At 37.3% G+C, this 14432-nt stretch overlaps 1 protein-coding gene across 6 annotated transcripts in view; it reads right to left on the bottom strand.

The window, feature by feature from the left end:
• Positions 1 to 14432, bottom strand: part of LOC139975250 (uncharacterized) — a 231028-nt gene that overhangs the window by 38446 nt on the left and 178150 nt on the right. For all 6 annotated transcript variants that reach the window (XM_071983002.1, XM_071983001.1, XM_071983000.1 and 3 more), the window contains 2 exons: positions 8657 to 8737; positions 6745 to 6938 (listed from right to left, as the gene is read on the bottom strand). In XM_071983002.1, the coding sequence (XP_071839103.1) occupies positions 6745 to 6938; positions 8657 to 8737 (275 nt within the window). The remainder of the gene's footprint in view (positions 1 to 6744; positions 6939 to 8656; positions 8738 to 14432) is intronic.

The raw sequence follows: 14432 nt of genomic DNA on the forward strand, positions 1-14432 counted from the left end.
TTTGTGAAAATTCGGGCAATATGCTGAGAATTTTTCGGGCACCTACTGGAAGAAGAATAATTTGCAGTGTGTTTTTTTTTCTTTTTTGGTGAAAATTCGGCAATATGCAGAGAATTTTTCGGGCATCTACTGAAAGAATAATAATTTGCAATGTGTTTTTCAAATTTTTGGTGAAAATTTGGGCAATATGCTGAGAATTTTTCGAGCACCTACTGAAAGAAGAAGAATTTGCAATGTGTTTTTCATTTTTTTGGTTAAAATTTGGGCAATATACTGAGAATTTTTCGGGCACCTACCAGTGGCGGAGCGTCCATACAGTCAGAGGGGGCCGATGAACCCCCCCCCCCCGACGGACTCAAATGGACTGCTGGCGCCCTTTTCAGCTTTTTACCACTTTCTACTTAATTTCGCGATTATTGACTTTTTTTATTGCGCTCTCAAATACCTATTGACATTTGTCACATTTTGTTTGGTGCAATTTTCTGACAAATGGCGATGACACCTATTTATTCTTCGTTTATCTGCAAATTAGCTAGGCCTGGGAAGGGTCATTTCCGGCGATCTAGGGAGTATCTTTACTCAAAAAATTTTTGTACGCTCCGCGCCAACCGGTGGTGGCGCTCCGCTTAGATAGTGTCGAAAGCGCCCCTACAGAGCATTCTCTCCCCCCTGACCAATACCCCTAGCTACGCCACTGGCACCTACTGAAAGAAGAAGAATTTACAATGTGTTTTTCAATAGTTAAACTTATATTATTATCATTATTGTTGTAACGACTTCCCCAATAATTATTACCAATATGGAAGGGTAATAACACGAAAGGTTTAATGTTATTGGCATGTGATGTAATAAGCGATGAATGCCTATATGATATGCACATTGACATGTGGAGCGCGCGCGGAGCGCGCGAAAAATTTTGGTTATATTTTTCGGGCAAGTCGTTACAGCCCCCCCAAATCAAATGAGGCTCCTACGCCTATGATTATACATACCATAAATGATATTTGTTTTCACATGCTTTGCTATGGCTGTGTATACTTTAATGACTGCGGATATCAGAACTACCCTAATACGATATTTAACATATACTGATCACCGGATTAAACTCCTTGTTAAGCTCACAGTTTGACTGTTATACTGTAGATGCTTGTTTGAACCTGTTCAGAAACAGACCTACCTCATAGAATCTCCAAGCACTGTCTATCCTCACTTATTATACTACATATTTCAATTTGCCTGCCCTTGCTATCAATTTGTATACATTGTAAACTGAATGTGTAATAGGTCAAGTACATAGCTGTATGGACACTAACCTTGGTATACTGTAATATTAGCGAGACATCAGATCGCCATATAATGTAGAAATTTACCCCTAGCAGCAGGATATAGCAGACATTTAAATTTTCACTTCACCCTTCAGTGTTCTTGTCTTGTCCTAATATAAGCAGTCAAACTACTGCCAAATCTCTTCAAACTGGAGGTTTCCAAACTCTCTCAACTACACTCCCTCGGGAAGTTCTAATTTCCCTTCACTTCCGATTTAAGCCTCTATCAATAAAAGGTGGGAAGATTCCCTCAATGTCACTTAATTACAAAGCCCTATAAGCATGCAGTCTTGTCATTGCACTTCTAAAATCACCACCACAACATCCAAAATATGAATCATGATGATATGAATTATGGAAACTGATGAATTTACAGTGGCAATGCAAACAGAAACCTGAGAGAATGCAGGTATATATTGCAGGATAACATGCAAGTAGAGAGAAAAGTCAACCCTTAGGAGAGAGCACTGAAATACTTCCAACTTAATCATATCATCAGAAACAATTATTGGAATTGCCAAGTCATTGGAAAAACAACAAAACAGGAGTACCTATAGTATTTGAAATAGCCAGAGCAGTCTTGTTCATGACAGTAGTGGGCTTAATTTAGTCTTAGGTTTGACTGAGAACTATTCCTCATGGAGGGTTAGGGTGGAGTAAACAGAGAAGATGAAGGAATAAGGGTACACTTATCCTAGAGATAATTCTCTCAGGGCTGATGTTTAAACATGAGCAAGGGATAACTTTGAGCTTGACATCACAACCCAATCAAAAATTAAGCTTACTACTACTGATATATGCCATAGTGACATTCATCCTGAAACGAAGATGCAGGTACTTTAAAGGGCTCCTTTATTCCTCCCAAACAGCTCCAAAATGCATCCTACCTTCTACCTTAATAGAAACCTAAATTAAAAGTATCAAATCACCTTTGGCTTGTGGAAGAAATGTTTCCTAGTACAGACAGTCTACATTTCTCTCTGTGTAGTACACATCCAGTACACTTGGAAATACAAGTGCAGGTCTGTCTGTGTGGTTATCCAATGTACGGTAAAATAGTGCATGCAATTGGGCATAGCAAGAATGATGTTCCTTTCAAACCAAGTGAAAGGTGTCAATTTTTTAATTTAAAGATGACCAAACTTTCATTAGGTTTGAATGCTTGAAAGGTGATGGAGGCAGTTTAAAAGTATATGTGGTAGAGGGGACGAGAGGGGACGGGGAAAAAAAAAACTGTATCTAGTAATGGTAATAGTTGGGTTTCAGTGTGTACAGTGTTCGATTTTTCCGGTATCGCATCGCAAAATGCGATCCAAAACGACAAACTTGCGAGACGTTTCCAAATCAGCATCGCACATTGTGCCGATTTGTGCGATACAAATTCCTAGTCAGATTTGGGAGCAAACACTCAAACCTTAACTTACGAACTGTCGATCACAATGTAGAAGTTATAATTTATTGAGTTTATACTCAATGTACAACTTCTTCACTTGACCGTATAGCGAAAAAAAACCTGAAAAAATAATAGTTAAGTGTAAAGCAAATAGCCTAACCACCTCGGCGGTTACGGATCTCACGTAACTAAAAGGTTCCCTGGCAACGTGCAAAAAATGTTAACAAACAGGTGTTACACAGGGGATGAGCTCATAGTTGTTGGGAAGGTACCTGGGCAAATTCGCAGCACATGTACCGTGGTACAGTAGTTGGGTATAGGGTTAAACACTGCAGTTGTAAAAATGTACGCATAGTGCACGCTATTCATTGTTAGGCAGTCTAGAAACGGGGCTTTGCTGAACGTTGTTTGCTTCATAATATCGGAAGTTTTGTAAGTTGCACTTTTTAAAGATTGAAAGACAGATTAAATCTCTTTTCATTTTATAACATAATATAGCTACTTTAACTTGTCATTTTAAAATTTTCATCAGTTTCGTGACAATTTAAATAAAAAAAGTTGTCAGTATTTTGCATCCTCAACTGCGAATTTTTTCATCGCCAGACATCGCAAAAAATGACAACAATTTTCGGGGGCTTTCGCCCCCAGGATCCCCACGAGGGGTTCTACCCCATGACCCCACCATAGCCCTAAGACGGGCCCCTGGACACCACGCCTTTATGCTCGCATCTTACGCGTGCTAGGCAGGCGAACACCGGCGGGAAATCGGCAGTGTTGAAAATGAATCTGAGTTTAACTGACGCTAAAGAAATGGATCGTCTTGGGCAGATTAACAAATCATTGCAAGTATAAATAAGTACAGGTAGCTCTGCTGTTAAAAAGAAAAGTTCAATATCGGTTTGCTGTTATCGGCAATTAGGCAAAATTTTACCGATACCGATATTGCAAATATCGGCCGATACCGATATTGAAAACGATGATCGTAGCAACACTAGTATAAATAATAATAATAAACAAACATTTTCTAGTTAATACATTGATCGCCAACATTTGGTCCGTTTTGTGGTAATTTCAAAACTGCTATTCAATATTGGGGAACTGCTATGCAACAAAAATATTGTATAGCAATTGTCGAAATTTGTTGCTATGCAATTTTTTGGCCATAAGTCGAACACTGAGTGTGTATGTAATAATTTTAGCCTGATGATTTCATATGGAACGTACGGGGTTTGGTCACAAGTTAAAACAGCCAGGGCTTGTGCCACATCATGTGTCAAATGACCTTTGACCTCTATGACTATATCATTGTTCTACTTACTAATATACATTTTCAATATGGAGCTCATCCAGCTTTGTTTTGATGTTATGGTCGTAACAATGTTTTCACACTGTAACATATGGTGACCTCAAACAACCGTCTACTTCTAATACATCAACCCACTACTGTAGGTTGGTTTGATCAACATACCAAGTACAAGGGTTAGCTAAGTTTTCCAATTGACTTTATCTAGTTAACAAGCTTTTCAGACTCAGAAACTCTGGTTTAAATCTAAGTATTGACCATTTGATTGGCCATAGTATGTCCCAATGGTTTGCAATGCAATCTGAGCCAGTTTGTCAGTTAGGTTTTGGCTCACAAAGAAATTATTCATTAAAAGTACCATTCACAAATATTGACAATTGTATTGCAACATGTTTGTGTGAATTTGAAATAAATCCACACATACACAGTTATCATTTTTCATGTATTAATAAGTATGGGGCCTCAAACCATTGAAACCATCATAGGGTATCATGATGCCAAATATCAACACAACTGACTTAAGCTGTTTTGTGAGCCAAAACCATTGTTAGGCTATACCAGCTTGAATGCATAGGGAACATAACTTCCTGTGCAAAGTTTTGTATTGTTTTTTCCGAACAAAATAACTTCTTAATACAACAAGAATTTTTTATATTAATGATATCTTTATTATTGGATTTGTTTATTAACAAATTAATATTAATGAATTAGGTAAAAGGAGCATAACAGATGACCTAAAGCCATGTCTGTTGATGAGCCTGCCTTTCAATATGTTTTCAATGTGCAAATGGCATTAACAAAGGATGAGATAGCTGTATCAACTGTCATCATATTTCACCATGTACCCTGATATTGCTTTGTATTTGACATCTTGCACAAATAATGAGACAAGTAATGGACTTCATTGGCTTGTCACAACATTGCATAGTGGTCAAGTAAGTTGCCAGCCTGCTAATGTGTGATGAGACAGGTAAGGGTACTTTGTAGAGTCATTGTAGAGACATTGTAGAGTGAGCCTGCTAATGTGTGATGAGACAGATAAGGGTACATTGTAGAGTCATTGTAGAGGCATTGTAGAGTGAGCCTGCTAATGTGTGATGAGACAGGTAAGGGTACTTTGTAGAGTCATTGTAGAGGCATTGAAGATTGAGCCTGCTAATGTGTGATGAGACAGATAAGGGTACATTGTAGAGTCATTGTAGAGGCATTGTAGAGTGAGCCTGCTAATGTGTGATGAGACAGGTAAGGGAACTTTGTAGAGTCATTGTAGAGTGAGCCTGCTAATGTGATGAGACAGGTAAAGGTACTTTGTAGAGTCATTGTAGAGTGAGCCTGCTAATGTGTGATGAGACAGGTAAGGGTACTTTGTAGAGTCATTGTAGAGACATTTGTAGAGTGAGCCTGCTAATGTGTGATGAGACAGGTAAGGGTACTTTGTAGAGTCATTATAGAGACATTGTAGAGTGAGCCTGCTAATGTGTGATGAGACAAGTAAGGGAACTTTGTAGAGTCATTGTAGAGGCATTGTAGAGTGAGCCTGCTAATGTCTGATGAGACAGGTAAAGGGTACTTTGTAAAGTCATTATAGAGACATTGTAGAGTGAGCCTGCTAATGTGTGATGAGACAAGTAAGGGTACTTTGTAGAGTCATTGTAGAGGCATTGTAGAGTGAGCCTGCTAATGTCTGATGAGACAGGTAAAGGGTACTTTGTAGAGTCATTGTAGAGGCATTGTAGAGTGAGCCTGCTAATGTGTGATGAGACAAGTAAGGGAACTTTGTAGAGTCATTGTAGAGGCATTGTAGAGTGAGCCTGCTAATGTCTGATGAGACAGGTAAAGGGTACTTTGTAGAGTCATTGTAGAGACATTGTAGATTGAGCCTGCTAATGTCTGATGAGACAGGTAAGGGTACTTTGTAGAGTCATTGTAGAGACATTTGTAGAGTGAGCCTGCTAATGTGTGATGAGACAGGTAAGGGTGCTTTGTAGAGTCATTGTAGAGACATTTGTAGAGTGAGCCTGCTAATGTGTGATGAGACAGGTAAGGGTACTTTGTAGAGTCATTATAGAGACATTGTAGAGTGAGCCTGCTAATGTGTGATGAGACAGGTAAGGGAGAAAGCAAGGTTAAGTCCCATCATTTATTTCTTATTTTGTTGTTGCTGTTTAGAAAGGACATCCCATACATGACTATTACAAGGTCATTCTGCAGTCTTAAGTTTAGAAAAACAGAATGAAAAATGGAATATAAGAAGAAACTCTAGCAGCTACTCAAAGAGTGGGATATAAGTAACTGAAGTTTATTAACTGCATTTACATGACAATATTGCAAAATAGTTCAATGTCAGCAAGTAAACACCTGCATGTCATGTTTTGCAAGCTTTTATATAACAGGCTCTTTCATTTACACAATAAAATACTCTGTGAATTGTGAAAGGAAATCATGTTTTTATCATACAGTCTTTTTTATTGGAAAGTTGTGCAACTTTCTGTACATTAATTAACTATATTGATGTAATTGACTTTAAAGTATATTTTAGGCCAAATCTTCACAATGAAACACCACACATACCAGTTCCTTTAAAGGATGATGAAAATACAGAGTAGTGATGCATCATTCTAGTTCCCGTTAGGCTCTTGCAAAGCAGTAGTAGTAGTGTTATTACTGGATCTACACATGAGATACAATCGTTTAATTTAATAAGTCTTATACGTAACTCTTACTTTTGACTGGCTGTCTGCTGTTCTGTGTATCTATGGTGATAGTACATCTGGTTTCCTGTACATTATTTCCATTGACATCTTCTGCTGAGGCATCAGTAGTAGAGTTAAGTTGTTTACGTTGGTTACCATGGTTACTAGATGAAGAGTTGATCCCGACTGTGGACCTTTTGTACTTTTTCCACGCCCTCTGAATTCTAAATGTCAATAAACAGAAGAAAACAAACAAATAGTTCACTAAATAGGTAATACCTTTCTATTATTGTATAACTTAAATAATCTGAAGATGATTAATTTTATACCACTTTATGGATCCATAACAAACTGTTGAGTAGCACCCCTTGCACCTCACCCTCCAGCCAGTCTACTATCACCATTTGTATCTACTTCCAGTCTACTGTCACCATTTGTATCTACTTCCAGTCTACTGTCACCATTTGTATCTACTTCCAGTGTACTGTCACCTTTTGTATCTACTTCCAGTCTACTGTCACCATTTGTATCTACTTCCAGTCTGCTGTCACCATTTGTATCTACTTCCAGTCTGCTGTCTCCATTTGTATCTACTTCCAGTCTGCTGTCACCATTTGTATCTACTTCCAGTCTACTGTCACCATTTGTATCTACTTCCAGTCTACTGTCACCATTTGTATCTACTTCCAGTCTACTGTCACCATTTGTATCTACTGCCAGTCTACTGTCACCATTTGTATCTACTTCCAGTCTACTGTCACCATTGTATCTACTTCCAGAATACTGTCACCATTTGTATCTACTTCCAGTCTGCTGTTACCATTTGTATCTACTTCCAGTCTGCTGTCACCATTTGTATCTACTTCCAGTGTACTGTCACCTTTTGTATCTACTTCCAGTCTACTGTCACCATTTGTATCTACTTCCAGTCTGCTGTCACCATTTGTATCTACTTCCAGTCTGCTGTCTCCATTTGTATCTACTTCCAGTCTGCTGTCACCATTTGTATCTACTTCCAGTCTACTGTCACCATTTGTATCTACTTCCAGTCTACTGTCACCATTTGTATCTACTTCCAGTCTACTGTCACCATTTGTATCTACTGCCAGTCTACTGTCACCATTTGTATCTACTTCCAGTCTACTGTCACCATTGTATCTACTTCCAGAATACTGTCACCATTTGTATCTACTTCCAGTCTGCTGTTACCATTTGTATCTACTTCCAGTCTGCTGTCACCATTTGTATCTACTTCCAGTCTGCTGTCACCATTTGTATCTTCCAGAATACTGTCACCATTTGTATCTACTTCCAGTCTGCTGTTACCATTTGTATCTACTTCCAGTCTGCTGTCACCATTTGTATCTACTTCCAGTCTGCTGTCACCATTTGTATCTACTTCCAGTCTGCTGTCACCATTTGTATCTACTTCCAGTCTGCTGTCACCATTTGTATCTACTTCCAGTCTTTTCCATCCCTCCAACCATTATTGTCCACCTGGCACTGGCACATTTTCAACCTGACACTACTTTGGAAATTGTACAGGTGTCCAACAGGCAAGTCTTCATTCATTTAAGTTAAACTTAACTTCACATCATTATGATCTCAACAAATTATTATGCAGATTGCTTCCTAACTTGAGCAACAATTCTACCTACGGTTTTCAAAAACATTTGAACTGAATCATCCATCCAGGATCCAGCTGTTACAAACGTCATTCCATTCTTACAGACCATTCTCAAGTTCTTTTAGCTCTTGGGTAAATTACACATTCCCAAATCTAATTTTGCAACTCTGGAAAGTTTTAAGCAGCTTGTCAAATCTTTGACTAGACCATACATCCCTTCACTTTTAAGAGAGCACTTTGGGCTGTGAAATATATTCCAGCCTCATCACTGATCTATTGCACATGCAGTAAATGTAGGACATGTAACGAACTTACGTAAGTATTTGGGAAAGGCGGCGTTGTTCTTTATTTCTCCTGAGGCATTGGTTATCCTCAAGTTCTACTTCTAATCTGTGACTGAAACAGGAGACAGATAAACAGCATTCAATTCCATTTCAAAATAACCACCACTTCCAGATGGTTGTTTCTATAATCTGATTTCATTCTAGCTGGTGATGATACCCAACCACCCATCCAATGATCGATAGTAGTTTAAAGGAGCTAGCTGTATTAACAATGTAATGAATCTAAGCATATCTCTATCTAAGACTTAAAGGAATTGTCTGCTGGAAGATTTTGATACATTGTCCTCGTAGTTCTTATTTTTCTCTTTCCCATGTGAAATGTCCCCATTTGACGTTTTTCTTCTTGTAGAAATCTGGTTTTCAAATTCACCAGTTTCTCACCAAAAGCACTGTTTGTTCGAATGCATCAATTTTTGGTAATTGATGTAGTGCAGGCAAATAGGCAAAATGAGCGACTTGAAGTTAGCACTCCCATTTCCGCAGCAAATAACCTCTCACATGTACACACACAGGTGATTGCCTATTATATATTACGTACACATCGCGAATGTACACAGCCTACCATGCCCAGTTGGTATACATACATAGCTTTGCACATAATACACTCCCACACTCAAAACTGTACAGTAAAGAGGAAACTTGAAAAGTATTTGGAACACCGAAAGATGAAACTTGGCGGAATCGATGTCAGAGCAGAATGTAGTACCGAGACGCTTAAGCTTCGCAGAACTGTCCAATTGTAAACGTTAGAGTAGCCTACATGCGAACATTCTTCACGTTGGAGCTGGACAGCCCAATGTATAAACAACGAAGAGTCTGATATTCAAATTTGTCTTGTGTTACACAAAAATCACAAAATCCCCGATGGACTACTTAAATGACGTCTTAACAATTTTTTTGGAACATATATCATTTATAAGAAATATCACTGAAAATTAAGGAAAAGATTAATCTGTATTCAAATGCAGTTTATGTTGTGATTACTGTAGGAACTGTATGGAGCGTGGATTATATCGCAATCTGCATTTGCGAAGGTGATGTCACATTCTGTACTATTCAAAGTATAGTTGAAATATCCATCCTAAACCATTAAAAAATTGTTTCTCTGTCAAACGCAAAATTAGCGTTCTCATATTTTAAAAACATGTTTGGAAAATTATTTATCGTTTTTCAAGGTAACTTCTAAGGGCTACCAGACAATTCTTTTAAGGGAATAATATTTGTTAAACTTTTCGCAATAATGTCCCAACTTGCTATTAATGTATACATGTTCAAAAGTCTTATCACTCAAGCTACATAATTTCACATGTAATTTGATACCCTCACCCTAACTGAGAAATACGTTGCCTCCTTTTAATTAGCAAAATATTACTTACTGAGTCCAATTCAGAAACTTTGTGTTCATCAGCAAGTCTGTACTGATTTCAATCCTACTTTAGCCAAAAATTTCTTTTCTCCTTCAAATTGGTTTATAATTGACCAGTCAGTTTTATAATATTATAAAGTATCATATTGTAATGCTTTCCTAGTAATTCCTTTGCATATTTTCAATTATTTTGTAAAATATTTATTACGTGGAATGTTTCTTTAGCTTTTACTCCTAGGTAATGAATGCAATTACCTCAAGTCTCATTTGCTCTCCATTTCAGTGATCTAAACAATCTTATTTGGAACTATAGTATTGTGTACCAATAATTACACAATCATCACTATGTACAATTTGCAAACTTTAGCCCATTTGCAAGGATCGAGCGAATTACAAATTTGACTAAAGATATCCCGCGTCCCATCTTTGGTTACGGACCTTTCAAATTCAAAACATTAATTGGAGGAATGGTGCCAGTACATGCTTTAACCCACTACTTGACAGGCCCTCTAGAGTACTTAATATCATATACATTGTATACACCAAAGAATGCAACTTGCCGATTATTACTGCAGAGAATCAATGACATTGGTCAAAACATAAACTGGATGCATATATGGGAGTTAATGCTAATTTGAACTGCTATTGGGCAGTCTTGGCTACATTTTAGTCACGTGACATGGTATGATACATGCACCAAAGAATGCAACTTGATGATACTATGGCAGAAAATCAATCCCTTTGGAATAAAGAATTGGTGACGCTTTGGACAGAATATGGATTCAATTGTAAGTCGTCCAAATTGCAGGTATATCTTGTTTCTTTGTAGGTTCTTCTTTAACTTCTTTAGGCTTGATTTGATCCACTCATGTTACTATAGGAACACATGTTTGTGTATGCCTGTCCTGTACATTTATTATTGAGGTTATGTACTGTTTACACAAATAAGACCAATACACATTGTTATGATCATATAGGCCTATATTGCATGTAAATACGTTCTATGCAGACTTGTACAAGCAGTGGTAAGTGAAGGCACATATATAAGCACATGCCATTTGAGTTGTACTTTAAAAAATCTAACAGTGTTTACAAACGCAAGCCTGCATCTGTTAGTGCATGTGTAAATGAAACGTTAATTCGTTCATTCTCTGCAAAAGTGCTAATTGGTGTGGAAAAAAATAAACAATCATAATAATGTGAGATGAAAGAGATAAGTTAGGCCACCAAGACAGGCATCAGTTTGTGTGTTTATAATGGAATGCATAATAAGGCTACTTGAGTACCCATTAATGGAAACAGAAGAGCTGATTCAAGTAAAGTGTCCTTGCAAGAGATACACCCGATAAAAGGCAATACCAAATGTAGCTTGTCGGTACTTCAAAGTAGAATTATGCACTCAGTATGCTTTCAGGTATTTGCAGTAGAACACATATTACTGCAAACTCAATTACTCTCAATCAACAAGAAGCATCAAGTTAAGTATGTTATGGATACACTAAGGATTTGAAGTTATCTGGGAGACCCAAGTCCTGTTTCACAAGTAGTTACTGAGTCCTCCTAGCCACTGACATCACATTCCTCTGGAGCATACTTGGACAGACTTTTCCCAGCCACACTCAATCCATTTACTCATTCAGTGGGAGCTTTAAACATTCAGTTTTAACACTAATTGCCTTTGTTGCAAATAATAATTTCAGAACATCCCAGATAGCACTTCTGAAACTGTTAGTAATCTTAGTGTGCTAACGTTTGCAAGCAATACACTGATGATCTTTGAATACTTTGCACTTCTATTTAATCTAGAACAAAGTTTACTACACAGAAGGAATGCCAAAACTGAATGTATTAAGAGGTTTTCAAATGTTGACCTCAAGGATCTTCAATCCCCACTGCCCATCAGTTTCAGCAAGGTTCTTGTACTGATCAAGGTGGGGGAGGGAGGGGGATGTCTACCTACCATTTATGATACTTGGCTTAAGATGTACTTTTCAGTTATTTTGATTTGCAAGCAGACACACAAAAACTATGGCAATCACAGGGATTCTTCTAACTCTTGCTTTAATATGGCAAGGAATAAAACTGGAAAGCCAGTTCCACATCTTGCATGAGAACATTAAACAGTAATTCCTATACTTCAAACAGAATTTTAAGACTTTGACCTGTTTTGACCTTGGACCTTCACAGAAATCTAGCGTTCTTGTACTCAATACTGTGGATCTTACATACCAAGTATCATGTTCATTGAACTCTTACTTTATAACTTCATGTTGTTCAAGTTTTGACCTCCATTGACCTCAAATGACCTTTGTCATCTACAAATTCAATATGATCCTAGCACTCACCAAGGGGGGGGGGGGTCTTCACACCACATATGCACTCTTTGAGTCAAAAGTCTGTGTGCTCACTGAGGAGATCTACATATCATGTATGAACTTCAACAAAGATGTTTGAGTCACCGTGTTTACAAGATTTTCAGACTTTTAATAATGTTGACATAAAATGACTTTTGACCTCCATTGTTTTCAATAAGAATCTTGACTCACCAAGGGGGATCTAAATATCAAGAATGAAGTTAAACAAAGATGTTATTTTTGAGTTAATACATTTACAATTAAGGTTTTCAGAATTTGACTTCTGTTAACCTCAAATGATCTCTGACCTTCAAAGAAAACAATAGGGTTCTTGTATCAATTAGGTGAATCCACATACCAAGCATGATATTAATCCCCATAAACTTTTTCCATTGTTCTAATCCACATACCCCAACCTTTACAATACACCTTTACAATCGAATGAGGACATGGTGATTCTTTTCAAATGAAGTCTGAGGACTGGAATTCATTTATTAAAGTCCTCATTCAGAATACACAACAAGTGCAAGCACAGACACACCAACACCTTTGCAAAGATTGCTTTTGCCTCTGGCAAGGAATTAAAATTGCACTTGTGATGGAGACATGGTATACAATAAGACTGACTTATGCATTAATAACTGAACAATTCCACACATACTTGATGTAAGAGCTACTGAAGCAGCTGTCCTCACAATAGAACAATCAACACTAAACCAACATCATTTCTACCATTCAGTATTAAAACATCAAAGCACCAATGCTGGGAATCAAACTGTTCTGATCTGTATAATAATATAAAACATAGTCATCAAACTGTAGATAGCTTTTTAAGGCTCTTTATACACCCACAAACTTGTTTATTCACTTCCAATAGTTTGTCATTTTGAGCAATGAATAATTTCAAACCACAGAAAGTAAGTCTTTACAAAACCTGGATTTACAAGATCATGACATAGTTTTCCTTACTAATCATAATAAACATGCTTCTTTCAAAGAGCACACAGGTCATGGAAATGCAAAATCCTTTTTGCAACTCATATGATTTGATGGTAAACCAAAACTAACCGTGATATACAGGCGATCCAGTTAACATGCCACTGTACACCAGTATATGTCACATAAATAACCCATCAACCTTTCAGAGAGATTGCGATAAAAGCGAATCAGGCGAATTTGCTAATAAGGTACGTTCCATCCATTGCTCTTGAAGATACATGCCTGCTGGCTAGAGTGAAGACTAATTACAGTTACTGATGTGCTAGTGGAATGTGCGTAAATACTGTCTCCTCCGTACAATAGGTCAAGTATTGCATTAACATCTCTTGAAGCAACACGCACAGTTTGCATGCATACTGATGCATGCCTGCTCCATACATCTTGTGTGGGTGTTGTATTTTTCATAGAGATATACACTAGAAGTTGTATGAAAACTAAATATCTACAAGTTAAAGCTGTCTGCTGTATTGCTTTTGAAACATCATATTACATGTCAAGGTGTTTTGGTTTTTGGTTTTTATTATGAAAGGTAATATTCTTAATGTATTCATCATGAGATTTGAAGTTAAAGAAATTTCTCAGATAGATTTATTGCTTGCCAAATTGAAAACTTTTCAGTATTATTGGAATGATAACTGATGGTAGAAAGCAACTTCCTGATGTGTACAAAGTTGTTTAGAGAAACAGTATAGCAGTGTTGTAACCATGCTACTACTTGTTCCATCTGTTTGTTAGCAAGTTACATCGTCACTGCATTTATCTTCGACGGAGCAGGCTATAAAGAGTAATACACTACACGTATGATACACAACTTACAGGAAATACATGATTAGAAATATATTCTGCAAGGTAATAATATAGAATGTCATCAGTCCAAAGATTATGCACCACCATGTTGCAACGTCAACTTTACATAACAGTTCTTGATCAGTATATACTAGTAAAGTACTTACTTGTCTTACACGAGTTGAGTAATGTAAGTTACTCAGTATGGTATTTGAGTATATTATTATCTGTATGAGTACAAG

This window comes from Apostichopus japonicus, chromosome 10, assembly GCF_037975245.1.
Source record: "Apostichopus japonicus isolate 1M-3 chromosome 10, ASM3797524v1, whole genome shotgun sequence".
NCBI lineage: Eukaryota > Metazoa > Echinodermata > Holothuroidea > Aspidochirotida > Stichopodidae > Apostichopus > Apostichopus japonicus.